At 39.7% G+C, this 16,440-nt stretch overlaps 1 protein-coding gene across 1 annotated transcript in view; it reads left to right on the forward strand.

The window, feature by feature from the left end:
• The window catches only part of LOC109091024 (cell adhesion molecule-related/down-regulated by oncogenes-like), a 43,312-nt gene that overhangs the window by 15,509 nt on the left and 11,363 nt on the right, over positions 1 to 16,440 (forward strand). Inside the window, exons 2-12 of the mRNA XM_042774909.1 lie at positions 3,983 to 4,122; positions 4,259 to 4,537; positions 5,344 to 5,490; positions 5,568 to 5,711; positions 5,918 to 6,208; positions 6,647 to 6,916; positions 10,499 to 10,782; positions 11,410 to 11,584; positions 12,553 to 12,666; positions 14,275 to 14,481; positions 15,156 to 15,337. Coding sequence (XP_042630843.1) covers positions 4,050 to 4,122; positions 4,259 to 4,537; positions 5,344 to 5,490; positions 5,568 to 5,711; positions 5,918 to 6,208; positions 6,647 to 6,916; positions 10,499 to 10,782; positions 11,410 to 11,584; positions 12,553 to 12,666; positions 14,275 to 14,481; positions 15,156 to 15,337 — 2,166 coding nt within the window. The 5' untranslated portion in view covers positions 3,983 to 4,049. The remainder of the gene's footprint in view (positions 1 to 3,982; positions 4,123 to 4,258; positions 4,538 to 5,343; positions 5,491 to 5,567; positions 5,712 to 5,917; positions 6,209 to 6,646; positions 6,917 to 10,498; positions 10,783 to 11,409; positions 11,585 to 12,552; positions 12,667 to 14,274; positions 14,482 to 15,155; positions 15,338 to 16,440) is intronic.

Below are 16,440 nucleotides of genomic sequence, written 5' to 3' on the forward strand. Positions count from 1 at the left end.
CCCTCTGCACGGTTTTCCCATTGCCCTTAATCTTCTCTTTTGATGTGGCCTGTATGATGGAGATCTTCAGCAGGTATAGGGGACTTCCTTTCCCTTCTGCTATCAGACATGTCTCAGCACTCCACAACCCGCTCATTCTCTCTCTCTCTATATATATCTCTGTTATTGAAGGCTCAGGACAGCTCCAATTCCCTGCTGTCTCTCTTGCCTGCATTTAGTAGTAGCTGTCTGTCTCTCTCTCTGATGGAGGACAGAAGATATCCTATAAAGTGTCTCTCTGCCCTGATCCTAGTACATACAGGCGGATGTCAAAAGAAAGGCACAGAGATAAAACACAGGAATGATGCTTGTGTTTCCTCGTCATGCCAGATCTGTTGTAGAGATAGCAAGAGGCGCAGCGTCACACCTCACACCAGATATCTTGATTCAGGGTTATACTTATACCCACCCCTCCAAGGCTACATACCATCACCTTCTATGTACACATGGGGCTATGTTGCCCTTCTTTGTCTGTGTTTCATTCAAGGCTGTTGTTATTGTTGTAATTATATATTATTATTCTGGGAGTGAGAAGATTGTTTCCACTGATGGCATAGGGGCACTGCAGAGGGCTTGTTGGGACTTGTGTACAAGACATGATGCCCTTATAATCCTTGGGCTGAAGAACCATGCACACACACATGTTTATAGCCAATGCATACAAATACATATTTACTCTTGAGATCTACTGAGTTTATGACTAATCTTTGTAAAGTTTCTATGAAATGTTTTCAAAAGTGTGTAGATTTATTAATAGCTCATCTGCCTTGCTCCCTCCTTACCTGTCGTGCCGTATTTTGTGCTTGTCAAGTGCAGACCCCTTTATCACCCTGTTTTTTGGGGGTGACTCCAAGGGGCGGGGCCACAATTGCCAGACACCCACTGACTTTCTGCTCTCCGGTGACCCTTGCTTGACATTTGGGTTTAAAAGGGACGTGAGGAGGAGACTGGGAGAGTTTATTATTTCCTGTGTTTCCTACTTTGTCTTCCTCTGAGTGGTCCTGCAAGGGGGCAGGGGAGATGATATGTATGTACAGTATGTGATTGTTTGATGCTTGCAAAGAGTGTTTTTAGGTCTTACTGCAGCTAAAATGAATGATGGGATAATAAATTATTTCAGAATGCAACCATTTACTAGATTTTTACGTCCAGCACTCATCCAAAGTTCTTGTGAGTTGTAGACGTGCCGTTATTCGGTAATGCGATATATCACGGTAATGAATATGCACAACATTGTTATCATGGGCACTTGTAAATAGCGTGAATAATTATACATTACAAATTATTCAGAATTTGGTATGCATTTTAAGAATACTTTTCCCATCAACTGATCAAAAAGCACAACACCGCTGTATGCTGCTTGAAAGACGCCTGTGTGCTCTGATGTAAAAAAGCATGCATGAGAAGCACATGGGGGAAAGCGTGAGAGACACGCTGAATGAAAGCACATTCACTCTCTGACAGCAGATGGCGCAAAATTGCAGAAAATGCAGCTGTTACCCTGGAAACCCCATAAATAAAGCAGCTGCACTACTTTCTAAAACATATTTAAATAGATTTAAATAGCCATTCAAATTTGTGGATTCGCTATGGTGTTCATCACAGCGCCAAATACTAAAATATTTAGACTTAATAGGCTATTCATTTTCAAACTTTTTTTTTACATTTTAATCTGGACTACAACATGCCCTAGATATTGTTTGAAAGTGTTTTGATTCTTTATTGTTCATTCACACTTTACATTATGGCTTCATTAGTTAACATTAGTTAATTCGTTAGTTAACACAAACTGCCAATGAAAAATTCTTCTGAACATTCATTAATCTTAGGTATTCCAATATTTAATAACACATTGTTAAAATCAAAGGTTGCAACTGTGTTATTTAATGAGCTAACATGAACTAAGACTTGTATTTAAAAAAAAAAAAAGATTAAAAACTTCTGTAGCAAATGTAGCTATTGCTCATTGTGAATGTTAATGCATTAACTAAGGTTAACTAATGAGGTCTTATTGTTAATTGATACCTATTGGTCTATATAGTTCTTTTGCACTTTAATCTCTGTAAAACATTTAACTTTATATATTTTTCTGTATTGTTTTATTGTGTTTATATATTCAGTTAATTTTGTTATAAGAAAAAAGTTATTAAACCTGTTATACTGTATTATGACCACTTTTTTAAACTACATTTCAACATCGTGATAATACCGTATACAGTGATTAAAGCATTAGCAATTAAACACAACATGAAAATTTTTATACCGGCATATCCCTAGTGGGTAGTTGACAGGGCATTGCAGTATGGTTGCTAATATGCTCTTGTTTTAGGACAATGCTATGCAATGATTGGTTGCTAGAGCATTTTTTGGTGGATTTTAAAGTGATCTGAATGGTTGTTAGATGGTTGACCAAAGAGCCCAACTATAACTCTGATTTGTGCTTCAGTGTAATTTTATGGGATTTTTCTTTTTGCCCATTTTATTGTCCATCAGTTAAGTCAATTTAGCTGTTATGTTTTTAATACACTATGAAAAATGGTAGCTAATAGTACTGCTTGTCACAGCAAGCACTGCTGAAGAAAAATGTTGAAGAGAAATAAGCAACACAAGAGGAGGTATTAGTATGCTTGAATGTGTGTAAATTCAAGCGTGTGCGTCATGTCACAGACCTGTTCAGTCTAAGTGGTCTCACCCAGGCATAACCTCTTTAATTTGACCCAGTCGAGTGGCTTGTCCTTTGGGCCAATGTTGGGCCGGGCACAGAGCCCCATGGCACCCACAGTGTGAATATCACAGCTGGTCGGCCATTGTCTGCCAGCCCCCGGCCCTAACTTCACTCACAGACCAGGATCCTGTGATCAAAGGCCCTCCGGATTAACGCAGCCCAGATACAGAGGACTGGCGCTTGGGGAGGGATGGGTTCAAAAGCAAAGAGGAATGCTCCTAATTACGATCCTTTCACTCTTCTCCATGTCTCACCCTTTGGGCGCTCCCCTTGTCTTTCTTTTAGGGCGTTTGAGACTGTGTGTGAGTGTGTGAACACCATGTGGAGGCTCTTCAGGCTACAGTGAGTCTGTGAGAAAGCAGTGCACTGTGACTGGATAGTGATATTAAGAGTAGACCACAAGGAGACTCTTTAAATGCAGTCCATCGGAGACGGGCAGAAATGAAGGGGGCAAGGGAGAAGAAGGATTGTAGGTTGAGGGTGAGTGAGGGGGTGCAGATGTTCAGGAATTTCAGTTTCACTGGAGAAGTGCTCTGTGGGAATGGGCCGTAGATCAACAGAAAGAAATTTCTCTTTGGGGGAAGGCTGTGTGAGATCAAGGCGTGCATAAGTGGATGCGTCATAAAGGTTATTGAAAGTATTGTTTGGGATTAACTGTGAAATATGAGGGTTTTGTAATTCCTACAAGCTGAGCTTCTCGACCAGCTACAGATAGAAAGTTTAAATCAGTGCTACTCAGTATCTGTAGAAAGAGTATGTGGGTAACTTTTATTATTTGTGCTTGTTGAGGCACTCCAACTAGTGATCTGAGCAAACCCCTATAGTATTAAACTTCTTTGCACACTTTATCCTTTGTCAATTGCGCTATAGTCATGAATACTACAAATATTTGTGCGGCTTTTTGAGGGGAGATGTACTGTGACCTTTCAAAGTGTTTTTTTTCATTGCATAATAATAATATGAGCTAAAAAAATTATAAAGACTTGAAATAAAGGAGCAACCTAACACATAACTATGAAGAATTCTGCAGCTTTTCCTCCACAGTCAACATAAAATATGTGGCAAAAGTGTCCACATTTTATGTTCTGCTGTCATTTTGTTGTCATTACTGTTGCATGAACCATGCTAAACCATGTGATTGACCATGTTCAGTCTTTTCAAATATTGTATTGCCCATGACTGTTTTTAATGTTTCTGAATTGTTTTTATGGGTTTCAGGTGTGCAGTGTGTGTGGAGGGGGTGTGTGTAAGGCCCCTGGTTAGTTCTCAGAGGTGAAACAGCGTCATGGAGGACAGTGGCCTGAGATTATTGTCCGCTGTGCTGTGTGTCTGCCATACCCTGCTCCTCAACTGCCCATGTTAGTAACACTCAAAAAAAAAAAACATTAGCGCACACCTGTGTGCAATGATCCAAGCTAGTCTAGGAATATTTATGGATTATGGTCTGTTTATATTATTCTTTGCTTTATTTCCCCCCATGTCTCTCTCCTTCAGCTGTCCTGTCTCTCTCTTTTCGTGTGGAGCCTCTCTCTGTGGTACAGAAGCAGGGCAGTGCGGTCCACCTGCTCTGCACAGCACGTCCAGCCACCGCCAGAATCAGCTGGCTGTTTCAGGGTCAACCACTAGACCCTAGCCACCAGTCTGGAGTGGAACTTAGTCCAGGCTCCCTCTCGCTGTCATCTCTTCAACCGGTTCTCACCGGGTCCTACCAGTGCTTGGCTCAGTCCGAGACAGGCTCCGTCATCAGCCGGCATGCACGAGTGCGCATTGCAGGTAGGCACTTTTGAACACACGCATAGTATGCTGACAAATACACTTTCAGTGCAGCTTTAAGAACAACACTCTTACAAGAATGCACTTCAAAGAGGTCGCTGGAGAAGAAAGACAGGAAGTATCAGAAGGCGGATTTCTCGAGCCATTAACACTGTTAGAATGGCCAACCATAGATGAGTGTTGGAGAGGAAGGAAATGGTTCTTTCTTTTTAGTTGGGCACTTATCCAGACACCTCTTCAGCAGTATCCTTAATGAGCCTGGGGGCTTCCTGTGTCGTACCGAGAGCTGATGCCGGGAAGGGCGCCCTATCGGACGCAAACCCCCGGCAGCTGACCCAGGGTCTGATCAGGGTTGCAGATAAGACTGCATTAGTCAGTGGAAAGCACATATTCTCTGCCACTCACAATCCAATATAAACATCTCTTTGACAGAAGGTCTTTGTGTGAACTGCTGCTACTATGAATGAATGTTCCAGTTTATTGCACAGCTCTCGCAAATGTTTGATTCTGATCACATTCTTTGGTTAAATATTTTGTATAATGATTGCTAAACTGTATAATTGACTATTGTTAAAGTTAGCCAATTACAAAACAAGCTGTGCTAGTTTCATATCTCTCATATCACTCCACAGCTTCCTTCTCCATCTCAAAATCAATATTTTGTTTATTTATTTGTTTACTTCCTATGTAGTCATGTAAAAAGCAGGACAATGTACAATCAGCTAGTCATGCAAAATAAAACTCTTCAGTTTTCTTTTACGTGTGTTGCTTTGAAGTGATTGAGCACTCTTGATTTCTTCATTCAGATATTGAGAGGTTTGCCGAGACCCATCGGAGGACATTTACTGTAAATAAGGGCGAAACTGCTGTTATCGAATGCCCACTTCCTCGCAGCACTCCACCTGCTCTGCCACGCTTCCGGATACAGGGGAAATGGCTGGAACAGTCTACAGGTACAGACTAGACACCTTCAAATCCCAAACCCTCCAGAAACACATTTTGAGAGTTTGTTTCTTTTGTCTGTTTTCAGATGAGTATTTAATCCTGCCTTCTGGGAACCTTCAGATCGTGTCAGTGTCTTCAGAACACCAGGGCATGTATAAGTGTGGCGCTTATAACCCTTTAACCCGAGAGACTCAAGTAGAGGCTCATGGCACTAAACTCATGGTCAGAGGTTGGTTGAGCGAACTCTATTAGTTTGTCTCTAGGTACCACAAAGATTTGAGAGTTATACTTCCCATATTATGCTATAAAAATCAGCAGCTATATATTCTGAGATGTTTTTTTCTGTTGTTATATAATGGGTTTATACTTTAATTTTTGTTTAGATAGCAATATTTATGAATGAATGATTTGTTTGATTTCTCTTTTTTCATGTAGATTCAGAAGGCCCTTCACCTATAAGGATCGTCTATCCCATCACCCCTCGCAATCTTACAGTGGACCAGTCTGGATCTCTGACCCTTGAATGTGTCATATCAGGAAGTCGTTCTTCAAAGGTCAAATGGATTAAAGATGGGGTGGAGCTTTCTTTGAATTCCAAATGGATGTTGTTGCAAAGCAACCTGGTGTTGAATGATGTTCAGCTGAGTGATGGAGGACATTATTGCTGCTCTGTTCTGACTGACCGTGGAGCTGTGGTCAGTGTCATGTACGCTGTGAATGTGCTTGGTAAGGAATAATATTAATATCCCATCAAGTCACCAAGATTTGGGGCAGCTCAATCCATGTAGTTCAGATTCTTCTCAAGCTCAGCATCTTTTTTTTATGGAATCACTGGGTAATGTTCTTTGCGTGAAGGGTCTGAACTATTCTGTTTCATTCAACTGCGAAAGTCAGAATTTCCAATTTTCATACATAGGTAATAAAATGGTACAACTTGGAAACTTATGTAAAAATAAAACCTGTTTATAAAATATTTATGCTCCTGCGCAGCAAATGCTAGCATTGCCATTTCTGATTCTTTATACATACTTTACTAACAATGAACAACAAAATGATCATATGTTAGAAATATGAAGTAGGTTAGTACTTACTTAGTACTTCATGGACAATAGTTGTATTATTTCATTGCGTATAATAACTCCAGCGTGCTTCCCCTCTTTACAGCGCAAGTAAGCATCCTGCAAGGTTTGTCAGATCAGGCTGTGACAGTGGGCTCCTCTGTAAGATTTACCTGTGCTGCCAGTGGTAGTCCAACCCCCAAAATCACATGGCTCCTTAACTCCACCCCTCTCGCTTCTTCACCCCGCCTCCAAATCGCTGGCCCCTCCCTTCACATCTCTTCAGTAATGCTTCAAGATCAGGGAATCTACCAGTGCCTGTTTGACAATGGAATTAGCTCTGCACAATCGGGGGGAAGACTCAGTGTCCAGTCAGGTAAGACGATGCACCCTATAGCAACCATCCAGAACACACTAACAAAAGCCTGGCAACTACCCAGAACACCCAGGGTAATTATAAATTCTTTAAAAGAGAATTATACTAGCAGAAGTAGCAGAAGATACAGGTTTACCGTACAGTGTGTTGGGACAGTATATCCTTCCAGCAGGGTTGAGAGTTTAGCTGGAGTTTGGCTGGAGAAGGGGAGCTGGGGTGGGTGTACAGTATTTGGCTGGCAATGAGAAGGCTGTGAGAGTGAGCTTTGTGCGTGCTGTTGGGGATAAGCTCTTGGACAGCGGAATGTAAGGAGTAACTGCACAAGGTTATGACGAGGACCAGACCACCCAGCTGTCAACATCACACACAACTAGCCCTATATCTCTCTCACACACACAGCCCTCCCCTGCCCTCCTCTGAGGCTATTCCTCAGCCTTGCTCTGTGTCTCCAAACATGATTGATAAGCTTAGAGATATGCAGACTTCGGAATAGATAAAACATGACAGAGGTCTTTTCCAAATGTTGGCTCGAATCGCTTTTTTCCTGGCTCGGCTACAAGGGTGATTTATTTCGCACTGATAAAATGCAGGTCAATGTAAAAGCAGAGTTGTCTATGTTGAACAGCAGGATTTGAGATAGATACGTGATCCGTAGGCCGCTGGAAAAAGATGAAACAGCGTTAGACGTGATCAGCTCTGGGCCTGGGAAAACACATTGTGGATTTAATGCTTTAGATTTAGCTGAGGATACTAACTGGAATTGTCTTTTTAAAGACCCCATGAAATGTCTTGACGTGCAGTTTAATTTCCCGTGTTTTTTTTTGTTTTTTTTTTAGCCAATAAGCTTTAGTGGAAAGGCAGGTGGAATCTCATACTAGAGAGCATTTGATTGGACAAAAATTTGTATATGATCCTCTAAACAAGATCAATATTTGTTTTCATATTAGAGAAATAAAACCATTTTAAATGCATTATATGCTACAAGTAAGTGTACCTTTTAGTGTACATAAGACCTCAATGATTAACTAAAAGACCACAAAAGTCAAATGCATGGGATCTTTAAGGTGACAAATTCCATGCCAACAATCCTGTTCCCTCCTGAAAGCGGCATCTGTTTGGAGGGTGACTCTGTAACTCTCTCTTTCGGAAAGCCACTTCCTGTTACCCGCTGGTACAACTCTGCCGGTCCAATCACCACACATTCCGTCCTGCTACTTCAGCCTCCAGCGGCAGGCAGGACGCCAGTTGACAACACTGCCCACCCTACCTTGTCTCGTGCTGGCAGCTGTAACCTGTACATCCAGACTGTGACTGTCTCTCATGCTGGGCGATACACATGCTAGGCCTCCAGTGAACTTGGCTCTGCCCAGGCAGAGGTGTTTTTGACAGTGGGTGAGTCAAGATGATGTACAGCCGGATAACAGTCTGAAGCCATACCGGTTCTCTCAAAATCGCTTTCTGTGTCTCTGCCTCACCCCATAATGTTTATTATTATACCCACCACACCAGTCATTAACGATCACACATAGTCTGGCACATGTGAGTCACAAAGGAGAAAGATCTACTGTACAGAAAAAGAGAGAAGATCAAAGCTTCAGAACAATATTTACTGTATCGTGCTTTCATTAGTGGTGTTTGCTAAGGCAAGCATCGCTATTACTATTGCTCATACTTACGATTAGGGATTTGAACAAACCCGTAACTGAAGTATAAGGTTTGGCTCCAGTAGAGTTTGTGCTATGGAAATTAATTATACCTCAAATTATCTGGTGGATGATAGAATGGTTGAAAAAGACAGTGGGTTAGTCCCACTACCCACACTTGTGGCCTTTGCACTTGACCACTTGTCTACTTATATGAACACTTGTCAAGTACTGGAAATATATCAAGTAAGCGTGAAGACTGCAGTTATATACAACTTTCGATTACCTGATGGGACAGACTTACATCAAAGTGTTGTAATAATGCAAGTAAAATAATCACTTTGCTTTTGACTCAAATTTTGACTTCCTTTTGGACTGCTTTTATATACATTTTGATTTTCAATACTTTGGACTTTACTAAATGTCTGTTCAGTAGTCCAGATAGAGAGATGAAAACATTTTACAAAATACACATACTCATCTCTGCACCAATAAAATTATATGGAATATTTAATTGATTTAACTTGCACTATAGCCTTAAATACTGTTCGTAAGTGGTTTTAGAGTGTGGATTTAATAGTGTGTGTTGAGGGCACTGAGGTTTGGGATTTTTCAGATCTGGGACAGTCTTGTGCACTTCCTGATGCGTGCACCCAAGTGTTGGTATCAGGACAGGCCCATACACTTACTTTGAAGGTGGAACCTGAGTCAAATTTAGCGACTAGAATATCATAATGACTTGAAGGTGAGGAGGGTGCCAGTAAGCAGCTGCATAGAACACCCTCACAATGTCCTAGCAACCACACTGAACACCCTAGCAACAGCTTAGCAAATTCAAACGGAGTCCATGCATTGTTACACTGAAAATTTCTTAAAAAATATGAAAGCTTAGTACTCTTCATTCATTTCATATGCCAGGTGTAATACTGTGGCTTACCCATAAAGCATTCAGGGCTTGCCCTATGGCTCAAACAGGGTATGATTGGAAGGTGGGTTTGAGAGCTGGTGTAGGACTCTGATTCGCTCTGGTATTTTAATGGCCAAAGTGTGGAATGTGTGGCGGCTGGCATCGGGCCCAGTTTGAGTTCTTGTGTTACTGACTCTGGGACTGTTTGTTTTGTAAGGTAAACCAGTGCCACACACCCAACAACTGAGAACGAGAGACCCTAAGTACCAGCAACAAACCATATCTCTTGTACAACTGCTTTTCAGCTGTTTAGCTGGGATTATTCAATTGCTGTCTTACGGTTACTCAGCGGTGACTTGAATATTGTAATGTATACAGTGCTCACAGTGTATGGCTACTTGCACAGGAAAGGAACCCACATGTATGCAAGTCGTCTTTTACTAAATCCAGGTTCACAAAAATTCTGCTCAGATCATCGGCTGCCAAGCCAGTGTCATTCTGGTGGGGTTTAATAAAAATAAATTAATTAATAATAGAGCTTTATTGTATGTTCCCTTTGAAGTTCCTGGCTTTTTATTTTAATGCCAGTGGAAAAGTAAAAGTTGGAAAAGTAGTTTCCAGGCTTGCATATTACCAGAGTGCTATAGCTGTGTGTAATTATCCTATATACTAATATTTGAAAAGTAAAATGGTAACACTTTATTTTAACGTGACATAGTTACAAATGTTACATGTACTTACTATAGTAATAATAGTATATTATGCATAAATTGTGCATAATTACAAGCAACTTACCCTAAACCTTAACCCTATAGTAACACTATATTAAGTACTAAAGTAATGTAGTTTAATATTATTATTATTATTGGTACTTATTTGTGTAATTACACTGTAACAACATGACCTTAAGACAGTCTACTGGTAAAATGAATAACTAATAAGTAATATAATTTAATAAAAAAAAATTTTTTTTTATAAAACAACTATAAAAAGATATGATTTATGACCAAAAAAATTATTTTTCCCCTACAGAACCCCAGGCTAGTTCCATGTCTGGAGCTCTCATGGAGACACAGCCTTCTGTCCACCCTATCCAGAGCGATGAGGGTGATGAACTGTTTCCCTTCATAGGGGAGAAGGGGATTGGTGAAACTATAGTACCGCCCACCGAGAAAATAAGTGACAAACCTACGCCAGAAGCACCAATCATAATCAGCCCACCGCAAACGCACAAACCCAACATGTATGATCTAGAGTGGCGGGCAGGTCGGGACTGGGGCATCCCTATCAATGCATACTTCGTTAAATACCGCAAGGTAAGAAATCATAAAGTACACTTGTTGATTTTCCGTTATGAATGTTTTATTGATGTACTTTAAGTGGGCCACAAAATGCAGGTAATTATTACCTCGTCAAGAATGACTGAATCTCGTTCCACCCTCTTCTTTTCCCTTGGTGTTAATTATCAGGTCAGATTTATAGTTATTAGATTTGAGAATGAGCACATACTCATAACAACGCCCTGTACCATTTACTGTAAAAGTCAGTGCTAACACAATTCAACAGTATCTGCCAGCCAAGAGCATTTTGGTAAGAAGTTGGTAATTTCGTCTTTAAAAGCCTGTGTTTTCTTCAATAATAAGCTCCCTTGGCTAATAAAACTTCTCTGGTTCTTTTCAAGATTGCATTGGCAGCTTTTGTCACATTGGCTCAGGAAAAAGTGACACAGCTCGTGCTCTCGGGAATAGTTGAGTGGGTTGATCTTTTGTCATGATTCAGAGTAGGAGAATAAGAAAGACGTTACTGTTCTTTGTTGAACTTTACGTGCAGTAGGTGCAAAGTCAGACACAGAATATGAGGTTGAAAGGTACGCCTATGTGCATGAGATCACTACATACGGTGAGACTGTTACCTGACTTCTCATGTGCTGAATGTCCCTGTAGGTGGATGACATGGGTAATGTAGTGGGGAACTGGCACACGGTGCGAGTGCCAGGCAGTGAGAAGTCTCTGCCCCTGTCTGAGCTGGAGCCGTCCAGCCTATATGAGGTTCTGATGGTGGCCCGCAGCGCTGCAGGAGAGGGCCAGCCCGCCATGCTGACCTTCCGCACTGGAAAGGGTGAGAATACAGTCAGCATTTCACCCAGCTGAAGAGCTCATTTTCACTTTACTAAAGATGTTTGGCTTTGATTACATCAGAACTAGATCATAATTCAGCAAATCTGAACCGTGGAAAAGAGGTCAAGAATTGTGTTTTAGGTTAGAAATGAATGCCTAATATTACATGTAAACCACCATTTACAAGTATGGGGGTCAGTAAGGTTTTTTTTTTTTTTTTTTAATATTAAAAAATGGGATTGAAACTATTCAACAAAACATGCATTAAATTGACAAAAGTGACAGTAAAGGCAATTAATTTACAAAGGATTTCTATTTCAAATAAAGTATGTTCTTTTGAACTTTCTATTCTTCAAAGACTCCTGAAAAAGTCATGATTTCCACAAACATGTTAAGCAGCACTGTTTTCAGCATTAATGATAATAATAAATGTTTCTTGAGAACTAAATCAGCATATTAGAATGAGTTTTTCCATCACACAAATAAATAAAAAATAAATAGACAAATATAAAAGAGTTTTCAATTATAATAACATTTTACAATATAAATATTTTTACTGTATTTTTGAGCAAATGAATGCCGCCTTGGTGTGCTGAACAGAAAAAAAAAAAAAAATCTTACCAACCCCAAATGGTAGTGTATGTGTGTATATTTTATTATATTATACTTTTATGTAATTAATTTACATTTTTACATAATTTACAGTAATTAAAAAATGATTATATGATGCATTGAATTTTTATGATTGCATTGGAAAATATTTTTATATATTCTAGCTCATGTATGTTCTAGAATTGAAGTAAGCATAAGAAAGAACTCTTGCCTTTGCCACTAGCTGCTCATAATATACACTCTTTGTTTGGTAAAAGAAAAAAAAAAGTCCAAACCATGTTTTCCATTATGATACAGCATGATCACCAACAGTAACATTATTAATCAAATCATAACTTTTCTTACTCTTCTTCTCAGAGAGAACTTCCTCCAATAAGAACCCCTCCAAGGCTCCCATTGTGTCTCTTCCAGAGAAAGCACTGGAAGATAAAACCACTAACACTTATTATGGAGTGGTCATGCATGACAGAGGTAAGAGGACGTCCCACAACACTATTACACAATAAAGGTTTGACTTCTGCTTGATCGAGGATGATCAATGATGTACTTGCCCTCTAAAAGTATTACACAATAAAGGTTTGACTTCTGCTTGATCGAGGATGTTTAATGGTGTTTTTGCAATATTGTTGTTGCTACTTTTTCCAAACAGTGACCATATTGTGACCAGGCAGTGTTAAGCATCAAAAAAAAAAGAAAAGGAAGCTTTTTTTTTGTTTTAAGTATTTTGTTTTTGTTTTTAAGTTTTCTGGTCCCAATATGTTTAAATATATGGAAAAGAGTGCAAGAAGATGCTTCAAAAGTTCTTCTTTTGTGTTCCATGTCAAACTATGACATGAGGGCGAGTAATTGGTCATTTGGGGTGAAGTATTCTTAAAGCACTTGCACTTGTGAGATGCATTTCTGTAATTAGAGTTTGAGTGTGTGTGTGTGTGTGTGTGCACATTTAGATTCTAATGGGTATGAACCCACTTTTATTTGCCACATAAATTTTGCTCCGTCTTTCTCTCTCTGCTTGCGTCTCTGTGTCTATGGCTCAGAGCCCATTCAGTAAGTACTCAACTGACTCTGGCATGCTGTCGTGTGTGTGTGTGTGTGTGTGTGTGTGTTTTATTTGGTTTATTTTATCTTTGTCTGCTCTTTTGGTCTTTTCACTGATGGATGTTGAGGTTACGTTTTGCACTTGACATGAAAACTGCTGCTGTATATTTTTGGAAAACTATAATTAGGTCTTAGTTTTAGGGCTGCACGATTAATCGAATGCGATTGTCATGCGCATCTTGTCAGTAAAGCCGGTTCTGTAATCAGTAGTAAATCTCCATCATGTGCTTTCAGATGGAGCAGCATTTACTTCACAGAGCCGTAGTTCACTGACAAACTACGCAAAATTGCGTTCATAATCGCAGACGATTTAATCGCGCGATAAAATCGAAGAAATTGTTCTGCGATTATGAAAGCTGTTTGCGTAGCTTGTCAGTGAACGATGGCTCTGTGTAGTAAATGATTTTCCATCTGAAAGCACAAGAAAATACCACATTTAACAACATATTTTTACTCCAGACTCACTTCTTAACGTCAGTCGAGTGTTTGAAGTAAATCCTTCTGTGAGATGATGTGGCTTCTTACACAGAATAAGGCATGCAACATATTAAATAATATTCTAAGCAGTAATAAAGGCTATGTCGATTAGCATTGCATTATATTATATACTTTATTATAATAAACATTATAAAAAGACCAACTCTGATAAACCATATATTGTCATAGTCGTTTGTTTATTAGTCACAGGGAATCAATGAAAGCAGTTAAATCTTCTGTTTATTCAGCAACCGTTTTAGCGATTTCCTGGAGTTCTTCTGCGGGCTGTGTTTGGAGTTTCCGTGCGAAAGCGCCCTCTGGCCTTCGGGTGGAGATTTACTACCGATCGCCGAACCGTGCTTCACTGAAAGATATGCATGACAATCGCAGCTTCTGCCTAATCATGATTTATCGCCTTTGCAATTTAATTTCGATTAATCGTGCAGCCCTACTTAGTTTGCATTTACTTTTTTTCAAACTTCTAATTGGTTGTTTTCATCCCAGTTCCCGAGGCCCCAGACCGCCCAACTATCTCTATGGCGACAGAAAGCTCTGTTTATGTCGCTTGGATCCCACGAGCCAATGGTGGCTCTCCAATCACGGCCTTTCGCGTGGAGTACAGGAAGCAGGGCCGAAGTGGAGACTGGATCATCGCGGCTGATAATATCTCACCACTTAAACTGTCTGTGGAAGTGCGCAACCTGGAACCAGGTGAAGTTACACCAGGGTTTCCACAGGTTGATTCCCAGACCTTATTAATATTATTTAAATATATTATTTTGGTTACACATTAGTTTGGGGACCAATTCTCACAATTAAATAACTATTAATTACGACTTTTGCCTCAATAAACTCTTTATTGCTGCTTATTATGAGGAGTTAGTAAGGTAGTTGTTAAGTTTAGGTATGGGTTTGGATTAAGAGATTATGGTCATGCAGAATAAGGCATTAATATGTGCTTTATAAGTACTAATAAACAGCCAATATGCTAGTAATATGCATGCTAATAAACAACTAGTTAATAGTGAGAATTGGTCCCCACACTAAAGTGTAACCATTATTTGTTATTTTAATAATCATGGATAAATACATTTTATTATGTTTTAATAATTCATTTAATAATTTTATTTATTATTATTAACCATTTAAAAGTTAATGGAAAATGTGTTTTGTAGTTAGTAATTAATTTTTTTTCTTTTGTATTTTTGTCTGTTTCATTTATGTCTGTCTGTAAATCCTGTTACACATGACATGAACTTGAAAATGTGAAAACCTAAGAAAACCAGATCCAAATCTGGTCCAAATTACTGGGGACATAAATGTATGATGAGTACACTACAAAAATAAAAAAATCTTATTTGGTGTAATAAATCTTTTCATGACAGGTACCACGTATCGTTTCCGTGTCATTGCCATGAATAACTATGGTGAAAGCCCTGCTAGCGCCACCTCCAGGCCGTACCAGGTATCCATGTCGAGTCCACCCGTCTCAAACCGTCCGATTACTGGCCCTCACATCTCTTTCACTGACGCTGTCAGCGATACTCAGATCATGTTACGCTGGACTGTGAGTACTCTTGTGAACACGCACATGAATGCAGTACATTTACGTACTGTACTATACACTATCTGCAAAATAAAGTACACTAACTCTGCCTCTAAACCTGAGCTGCCCATCGAGACAGCATTTTAAGGGTGCACTGCTGACACAAAGGCTGTTGCTAACAGTAAGCAACAAAACATGCCATCGTTCTGGCTAAAATAAAGGCAGCTGTGTATAGAGGCAGTAGACCGCGAGGCAGCTCACTAGGTTTCGGAACAGTTTCTGTCAGGCACTCAATAACTCGTCACTGAATAAACTGTGAGTTTTTCTATCATTCCGTGCTTCTGTATATGTATTATTAGCACATTAATCTTAAAAAGGATCTCACCAATTGTACAAATTTCTGTTTCTGGCCTGTTGAAGGAACAACCCTGAACCTCATATTAGCAGCTCAGGGGTTTAAACTAATGTGTGTGAGTGTTAATGTTTTAGACATATGCCTTTTATATCTAATGGCCAATTTAATTATACTCACATTTCATGCTTAATTTGAAAATGAGAGTGTAAAAACTGTCCAGAACTAACCACATAACCAGCTCACTCACAACATGCCTCCTCGGTTTGTTCTTCTCTGCAGTGCCAGTGGTGCCGAGGTGTTTTTCAGCACGTTCTCAGCACGCAGAGTATTTGCGTGTGAACTTTTCCAGGCGCTGTGTAGTAGCTTTTCCCAACAGCCCCTGAGAGCCACCCTAGAATGTCCAAACAGACCTGTAATTGGCAATGGTTACTGGTGCAGTTTTGCAAGAAAAAGTGTGTGTGAGTCCAGTACAGATTAGGAGGCCTTATCCAGCTCTAACGGGTGGAACGGACTGAGTTGAGCTATTTTTAGAAGACATGCATGAGGAGAACAGTTTTGATGTGTCTTAAAGGAATAGTTCATCTAGAAATGGAAATGTTGGCATTTACTTACCTTCATGTTATACCAAACCTGTCTGACTTTATTTTGTGGAAAAGCAAATCGTTTTGAAGAATTTACTGTTTGTTCTTGTCTGTGCAGTTACAATGACTTGTATTCGAAACTTCCATGCTTAGAAAAATAACATAAAACCATCATAAAATAGTCTATG

Source organism: Cyprinus carpio, chromosome A18, assembly GCF_018340385.1.
Source record: "Cyprinus carpio isolate SPL01 chromosome A18, ASM1834038v1, whole genome shotgun sequence".
NCBI classification, from domain to species: domain Eukaryota; kingdom Metazoa; phylum Chordata; class Actinopteri; order Cypriniformes; family Cyprinidae; genus Cyprinus; species Cyprinus carpio.